At 34.6% G+C, this 8,714-nt stretch overlaps 1 protein-coding gene across 4 annotated transcripts; it reads right to left on the reverse strand.

The window, feature by feature from the left end:
• Positions 1-1,466: 1,466 nt before the first annotated feature.
• Positions 1,467-7,373, reverse strand: LOC145635089 (protein MALE DISCOVERER 2-like). 4 transcript variants are annotated; one of them, XM_081686381.1, is made up of 13 exons: positions 7,003-7,373; positions 6,173-6,334; positions 5,951-6,083; positions 5,710-5,781; positions 5,429-5,572; positions 5,229-5,348; positions 4,642-4,703; positions 4,118-4,558; positions 3,426-3,616; positions 2,955-3,087; positions 2,601-2,758; positions 2,314-2,499; positions 1,467-1,916 (listed from the first exon to the last, which is right to left on the reverse strand). In XM_081686381.1, exons 2-13 carry the CDS (start codon positions 6,315-6,317, stop codon positions 1,656-1,658), a joined length of 2,046 nt encoding a protein of 681 aa, XP_081542507.1. In that variant the 5' UTR covers positions 6,318-6,334; positions 7,003-7,373; the 3' UTR covers positions 1,467-1,655. The 4 variants fall into 4 exon arrangements, with proteins under 4 accessions (XP_081542507.1, XP_081542506.1, XP_081542505.1 ...); XM_081686380.1 differs by having other exon boundaries at positions 6,173-6,346; XM_081686379.1 differs by having other exon boundaries at positions 6,173-6,388; positions 7,003-7,372.
• Positions 7,374-8,714: the final 1,341 nt, after the last annotated feature.

Raw genomic sequence — 8,714 nt, forward strand, 5'->3', positions numbered from 1 at the left:
GACTCTACCAAGTATTCATATAATGTATTTGATTTTTATATATAAACTACAAATTTATTAATCAGAGTGGTGTATTTGAATATTACAAAAGTTAAACTAAGCATTAAAAGACAGAGGGAATAATAAGTTTGTTCCAACAATTTTGAACAAAATCATACTAAAATAAAACAATTTTATAAGAAAAATAAAAGTACTTTTAAATAAAATCATTTCAAACAAAATATCATGATCAATGTCCATATCCAGTGTTTAAGTGACATGATCAACTTATTTATTTCCTTATTGGGTTTGATTTGGATTAGGTTGAGTTAGAAATTACTTTAAGTTACAGAGGCGCAATTTTTTAACTCGCACAACACAAATGAACATTTACTAGGAAAAAAAATGAATATTTAGTAGAAAATAAATGAGCATTTATTTCTGAACATTGCAATATATAAATATGAACATTTATAATATAAGAGTAAAATAAAGAGACTGTGAAACTGAAATAAAAAAAATTGTACATCTAATATTATAACTGAACATTTCAGATGTAAATAAAAATGAACATATAATGTTATTGCTTATTCATCAACATTTTTTAAAGTTTCAAGTGAAATACCTTGATTTGTTCAATTCTCTTGAATGGGTATCTTGCAATTCGCTGAACTATATGATTTTATACCAATTAAATAAATCAACATTGTGTTTTTTTTAATAATTTACAAAATGCTAATGTTACTTGAAAAGCTTTTACTGTAAAAATGAACATTTTATATAACTGATGAACAAACACAAAAATTTGTATGTATTAATTAAAAAAACGATAATGAACATTTATTTTATAAGAATGAACATCATACGACATAAAAATGAACATTGACTTTATAAGAATGAACATCATATGGTATGAAAATGAATATTTGATTATTGGGAAATACAAAATTATTGTAAAATATGTTCAGATAGAAAATGTCCATTTTTGTTATAGTAAATGTTTATTATGGTAGCGACTTCATATATACGTAGCGGGGCTCGACCTCAGCTATTAACGATTGCTACATGAGGTGGCCATATTAAGTGCTGGGCTGGGTTTCAAAGCAAGTTGAACAAGGGAATCTGAATACATGCCCAGATAGTCTCCCCAGGCCGCTCTAAATTGTGCTGGGTCATTGTATAGGTTAGGCTCCATATAGGTCATAAATTTGTCAGTTTTTTGGGAATGTATGTAATAAAACCTACTAAATCAGTTTAAAACTTTGAACAATGTATCTAGTGAGTTCAACCGACAACCCTCCCGCTAGGTGGATCAATCCAAGCGAAGTTGTGCAAGGGCCAAAATCAAGGCTAACTCTCTCAGCTTGGTTGGTGCCTGGCCGAGTGTGTCAAGCTTGGATCGGTCAACCTAGCCCATAGGTGACCTTTTTGTTACAAGACCCATGAGGACAAGATACATGCCTCCCATCAAACAAGGGCATAGAATGTACCAGTAAGAGGAGATGAATGAAAAATAAAAAAATAATCACAAGAAATTACAGAGCTAAAAGGTAGAACCGCGCATATTCTCTTGTACTTCAGTTGGGGGGTGGGTCTGTTTCTCTTGCATATGATTACAATACAACAAGCAAGGCACATCTTGGAAGCATACAAAGAGAAAAGTAAAGGACAGAAAATTAAGATGCCTCTACAGACAGGATTTCTAGTTCAGCCCACCAAAGGGGAGAGAGCCGGGGTACTGCAGCATCAGGTGTAATAGGAATGGTTTGCTTCAATTTCGTGGTGACTTCCTTCATCGTGGGTCTACGTGAGGGTTCGGGTTTAATGCACTGCAAAATAACATCACATATGACATCTAGCTCATTAGTCTTGACAGACTTGAGAATTGGATCGATCAGGTCCTTGTTATTTTCCCTGTCATTCAAGTACTTCAAAGCCTGCAAGACCCAATAGATATAATGTGAGCAACAGCGAGTCTAACCATAGTCCATTATTTAAATTGTATGGATACCAAAACGGATTGGTGATGGAGACAAAGCAATATAAAATCCGAGGTATTCAACAGAAATACAAGTCTCACCTTTCATAACAAGGATGATATGGAAAATCAAGAATGTACAAATAGTGTAAAAACATTATCTTACCAAGCATGCCATATAAAAATATAAATATAAAAAAACTCATGCAAAAATGACTCCCAGCTATTCCGAGGCATGATAGTGTGAATATGTATGAGACGCATCATCATTCTAAAATTGTCAGTTATACCAATGTTAAAAATAAGGTGATTGGAGAAAATAGTAGACAATGATTAGATTTGGATCAGAACTATACCCAGTCTACCAAATAACCCTCCTCTTCCGAGTATGGAAGCCTTCCTGTGATGGTTTCAAGCAACAATATGCCAAACTCATACACATTTTGCCGTAGATCAGCAGTTTTAGTCGATACAGAGGGCTTTGAACCATCTTCACCTGACACCTTAGCTTCAGGTAAAACATCAAATGGCTTCTCCACAAGCTGGGTCAACAAAAGGAATGACAAAAAAAAAAAAAAACATTGAGAAAAGGGAGACAGAAAGCATGGCATATGTGCAAGCTGATTCATTAAGGCAGGTGTACCTTGGCTGCATAATCATCAGTCAAATAGATTATAGAGGACCGTAAGTTCATATGGGCCACTGGAGGATTTAGGTCATGATGCATGTATTGGAGACAATAGGCTGCTCCCATAATTACCCTCATTCTAGCATTCCAGTCAAGATGCTCAACTTCTTTAACTACACACACACACAAACAAAAACAAAAAAAAAAGTAAGACCGAGTGAGTAGAAAAAATGAGTTTTACAAAGTATCACAAAAGAGACAGAACAACATTCAAATTTTGGCATAGAAGGGGCCAAATTCTAAACCTTTTACAAAGTATCACAAAAGAGACAGAACAACATTCAAATTTTGGCATAGAAGGAAAGTTACCGTGGAGATGCTCAAAAAAGCTACCACTTGGGGCATATTCAAGCACCATCATTCGAGTGAAAGGTTCATTTTCTTCACAATAACCGAGAAGATTGACATAGTTCTTGTGATTCACTCGTGACAATGTTTCAATCTGTAACAAGACAGTGTCAGACGATGAACACTATTGATAAACATAGTCCCTGCATCCCATTTGTTGTTTTTCATTCCTTTTTATGATGTCTAATTCTTCTGCATAATTTCTTCAGTTACATTAATTATTTTCCCATCATAATTGTAGGTACCAGTTAATTTAAGAGTGCAATAGTGGATTTCTAGTTCAAAAGATTGCATCAAGTTGAGGTACTTGTTAATTACAAGAAGAAGAGATTCAATAAGCATGTTTTGTCAGTTTGGTCAAATCACGCACATAATTCGCAACCAAGGAATTAGATAATAAGCCTAGAGCTTCAGCATTTTCTGACAACAAACCTTCTTCCGGTATGCCAATTCTGCAGCATCTGACCAATCAGTTGAAGATTTGACAAGAGTTGATGCAACAGCAATTTCAACTCCACTTGATAAGGTTCCTTTGTATATTGTGAAAGCGTCGAAAGTAGCGATTATATTGCTGAAGTCCTCACATGCTGTTTCCAGTTCCGATCTATTTAACTTAGGGACTCCTGTAGCAAGATAGCCATCCTCAGATTATCTTTTCAGAATACAACCAAAATAAAAAAGTGATGAAAGATGCAAGAGGTTCAGCAGATTATAGGGCCATATAACTGAATGTAAACTTGACAGAGGGGAAAAGTGGAAAACTTTGTAATAAGTTCCTTGGACATACAAGTACTTGATCATTATCACATCATATGCAGTCAAGAGAATTATCAGCTTCCTTTTTTTTTGAGGGAAGAAGAATCATTAACTTTAATATATATTACACTGAGAAAAAGTAGGATTATTTTCATTCCTTTCTGTCATTAGTTCACCATTTTTATGATGATATGTAAGATTATGAGTTTGCAAATAACATTATGCCTATACTAGAGACCATACTCGATCAGCTGCCTCATACTGTATTCTCCATTTGATGGTGATGCAGCTGATGCTAATTAAACCCTTTTAAAAACAAAGTCATGTATTTTAGTACAAACGACCGTGAAAAGAATAGAAAAGTTCACCTGTAACAAATGCCTTTTGTAATTGCCCACTAATGCCAGTCTTAAAGGGGCCTATAGGCCTTGCACCTCGACTTCTCCACATGAAATACAAAGCAGCAGCAATGGCAAGCAAAAATAACACTCCAAGACCAATAGCAACGAAAACCCAAACCTTTTGAGAAGGCTTTTCTGTGTTGGCATGGGATTGGGCAGTTTGAGCAGGTGTTTTCTCCTGCTGTGAGTTAGGATCAGAAGGCACTGAAGAAGGTGGTCGAGACTGGCTCTTCTCCTTGACTAAGGCTGGAAAAGATCCACTACTACTTAGAATTGGTTGAGAGGTGACTTGAGAAACGGGGCTGTTTTTAGCCGGTAAAGCTTCAACATTTGACTGATCAATTAATTTACGACGAGTAACAGCAGGTAGCACCTGTACATTTTGAAGCATGTTTGGCTCATATGAAGCTGATAAACACAAGAGAAAAAACCTTGTCAGCAATTTAATGTATATAAATTAGATCAGGACTGAGGAGCTTACGTTGACTTACTTTCCAGATTACCAATTTGGTTACTTCCATGACCAAGCCGAGACTCCATCGCAACTTTTGGCCTTGAAATCAGGGAAAAAATATAAGGTCAGTTCGATAAATATAGTGTTCAGTCAGAATGTAATCCTTATGATAGCATGAAATTGCAAGACTGAGAATAAAGAAAATTGCTCACAAAGGCAAGGAACCAAATGGTAAAACGGCAAATATCTAGAATGAAAATGGGACGGGTGTGTGTTGAAAGGAACTGAAAATTTTTACATCAAAACAAATGGGGGCCTCAAAGTAAATAAAAGTGCCAAAAGGTACAGAAAGGAAAGGAGGCAGTACACTGATGCAGAAATTATACATAGTACATTTTTAGTTAGAATCAGCTAGTGCGCACATTGGAGATTAGGCAACAAATTAAGCGCATGCCAGCAAATAAGAGATTGTACAATGGAAACCATGTAAACAAAGTAAGAAACCCTATTTCTAAATTACCCAGTTTATCAAAATACGAAACAAGTCAATTGATGACTACTTTAGAGATGTGCAAAGTATTAATAATTCACCACAGTGAATCTTGATCTGTATGTAATTCTTACCGGAAGCCAAATTTTCTGTTGATAACAGATGCAAGGTGTTCATCAAATTGCAGCACAGACAAGCTATGCTCCTTGAGCTCAGGAGGGATGGTTCCTTCAAAGTTATTGTCACTAAGAAATCTGTAGCAATAAAAAAGAGTACGGTTATTTACACTTCAAGCCAAAAACTTATCTCTAGAACATTTCATTAAGGCACTTACAATCGTTTCAGTGACACCATGTTGGCAATCTCTGCTGGAACCACTCCAGTCAAATAATTCTCACTCAAATCCAATACTTCAAGCTTCGTAAGACATCCAAACTCCGCTGGAATGGCACCTGAGAGGTGGTTTCCTCGGAGTATTCTATTCAACAAGGTAAACAAAATTACAAATCTTCCAATAGAATATAAATAAACCAGCACTTAAAAAATGGTGACAACTGAAAATCATTCTGAAGTTTTTGATCATTTGAACCTTAATACAAGGATTAAACTACTCACAAAGATCTTAAATTGTCAAGGTACCCAAGCTCAGGCGTCAGAGTTCCTTCCAGAGAAAGTCCACTCAGGTCACTGCAAGGGAAAATAATTCATTCAATAATAAAAATATTTTCCTCCCTTCTACTACTAATAATGTGAAAGTTGAATACGTAGTACATCACTTCAAACTCTAAGGCAATAAATCAGACATATAGCATCGATATAAGCCAAAACAATAATAGTAAATACAACTGGAACTTACAGCATATGCACTTTACCGTCGACACAGCCGACACCCTTCCATTTACACGGGTAATCATCTTTAGAATTCCAACTTGCAAGGGAATTATAGGGATCTGAGTCTATTCTAGAACGGAATTTTAACAAAGTTGATCCTACAACAAAATCATCAATTTTAAACCTAAAGCCAGATTTGGAACTTTGCAAAATACGTAGCAGAATTCATAAAGTATCTTATGCTTACCTTCAAGATTGAGGGATGACGAGCCACGAAACCCCAAACTGAGAATCAAAACCACAAAACAGGTATAATGAAGCTTAAAAGTCCTCCATCTTCCGCCCATCGCTTGTTCAACACAACGTTGGAGCGGTGGGGCTACAAATAACATCCCCCAACAGCCAGCACCTATCCAAAATGCTATTGTACAAAATCGCCAGATTTCACTTCAATGACCGAGAACTGGTCAGAAAACAAAAACTAACTAAAGGATTATACAAAATCTACAACCGGCTGCCACGACTTGTACAAATGCTACAATGAGTTGCAATTACAAAGTATGAACAGGCTAAAGAGCTGCAATATAAACCCGGAACACTGGCCTCTTCTTGAACTTAACAAATATGTTTGTGCCTCTCATTTTTGCAGTCTAGGTTAGACAAAGAACTATTACTCGGTGAACAATACGACCAGCAACTCGACCGATTTCACCCCTAAGACAACCACCAATATATGCATGATCAGAGTAAAATTATGCATAACAAACATCAAAAACAAAATTAAACCCTTATCAAATTGAACAAAAGGGTATTACAAAATAGCTAATAAACCACATTTTAGGATCAAGTTAGGAAATTAACCACATTTGGGCACATTCTGCAAACAAGGTAGGGAAAAATGTGCAAGAAAAACAGATTAAAAAATAAACTCTTTTCAAATTTATCAAATGGGTACCACAAAATAGCATCAAAACCACATTTCAACATGAAAGCAAGGAATCATAGAATAAACCCATGAACAAGCAATCCTTTAAAAGGCAATTAAAAAAAAAAAAAGACAGAATTTTTAGGGTTTACCTGAATTCAGGGGGCCACAAGGATAACCAAGATTGAAACTTTTAGCTGCTTCCTTCAATGGGCATGTCTCAATTTTTCTGGGGTTATCATAAATTAATGAAATTTTGGAAAATTTACGAAGAATAATTTTATTTTGATATTGTAAAAATTAAAAAATTAAAAAAATTAAAGAATTTGGTAATACTGCCCTTTGATGAAGACTCAAAAGAAAGAAAATGAGCCTTCAAAAGGGCTAAATTTTTTCCTCAATTTTGTTCTTATTTCTCTCTCTAACTCCCTTGATTTTCTCTCTCATCCTCTAACAATCTCAGGTCGCTACCATGATTTTCCCTTATTTTCCCATTTTTTTTATTTTTCATTTTTCATTTTTTAAATTTAACTTAATTTTATATTTCCCTTTATGCCAACTACTTATATTTTTTAAATATTAAATTTGGCGGTCCAAAATTCCAAATGGCAACATTTTATCAAAAAAAATATATTAAAAATCCATTATTGTAGTAAGGTGGGTCCTACACCCACGTCTTGCCGCCGGCGTTTTTTTTACCGTAAGGGAATTTGTAGCCTATTTCCCGCGATTTTTTTCACTGCATTTGGTGGAATCTATGTAAAAATTATGTTTGGAATTTCATTCTAATTATTTAATTATGAAATTATGATTAAGTAATAATTTGTGCATCTTGTTGTTGACTATTATCCCTCACTAATTTCAAGTTTCAAGGGAAGTTTCAAGTCATCGGCGTGCGTCCCTCAATTGTTGCCAAAATTTTGACTCATTTATATTATATCTTTCTTTTGGATTACGCCATTGGGTCATTGGTCATTCTCATAAGTACTTGTACAGTTGTTGTACGTCGTATTTTATGTTATCGGTTTTACAATTAGTGCTACTATGAAGTTTATGATTTTTAAGGATAGAATTATTGGCACTGGCGATACCTCGATACATTACAAATTTATATTTTGTTCAAAATTAATTAAGAAGGGTTAATGTCAAACATTATTGATAAGCGAATGTATAATATAATATCTATATTATCTTTCATTAATGTATATAGTCCGTATTTCTTTCAAAAAAAATGTATATAGTCCGTATGATTTATCATTGCCTCAAAAAAATTGGCAGTATAATCAGGGAGGTTATACTTATGTAAATTAAATATTATTATAGGGAATTAAAGACATGCTAATAAAACATTACTACAATTCAATACAGTGAGACAAGGGTGATGACACATTAATGATACATTGTGTAGGCACCAAATCATTTTGAATAAAGGGTGACACATAACGTTAACACGTTGTCCCTATGATTTTTAATAACATCATTGATTTGTACACTGATAACTTTTAAATAAATTAGGGCAGTTAACATTAGCTATGCGAACCTTACTTCACAGATTCCCCCATTGGGAACTCCGGCATGTCTACAGAGAAGCAAATAGAGCAGCAGATTGGATAGCAAATGTTGGGCATATTGTCACCGACAAATTGGATATTCCATTCTGTACCTCTTCAGCTTTATACCCTATTCTCACCTCAGATGCTTTAGGATCACCCCTCGTGAGGAGGGGGTCCTAATTCTTTTCTTTTTCTTACCTTAAAAAAAAAAAAAAAAAAAAAAAAAAAAAAAAAAAAAAAAAAAAACATTAGCTATGCGAACAAATAACTAACCACATCCAAAACTCTTTCGATTTGACCTTACATCACAA

The sequence above is a fragment of the Chenopodium album genome, chromosome 6 (assembly GCF_948465745.1).
Source record: "Chenopodium album chromosome 6, dcCheAlbu1.1, whole genome shotgun sequence".
In the NCBI taxonomy this organism is placed as follows: domain Eukaryota; kingdom Viridiplantae; phylum Streptophyta; class Magnoliopsida; order Caryophyllales; family Amaranthaceae; genus Chenopodium; species Chenopodium album.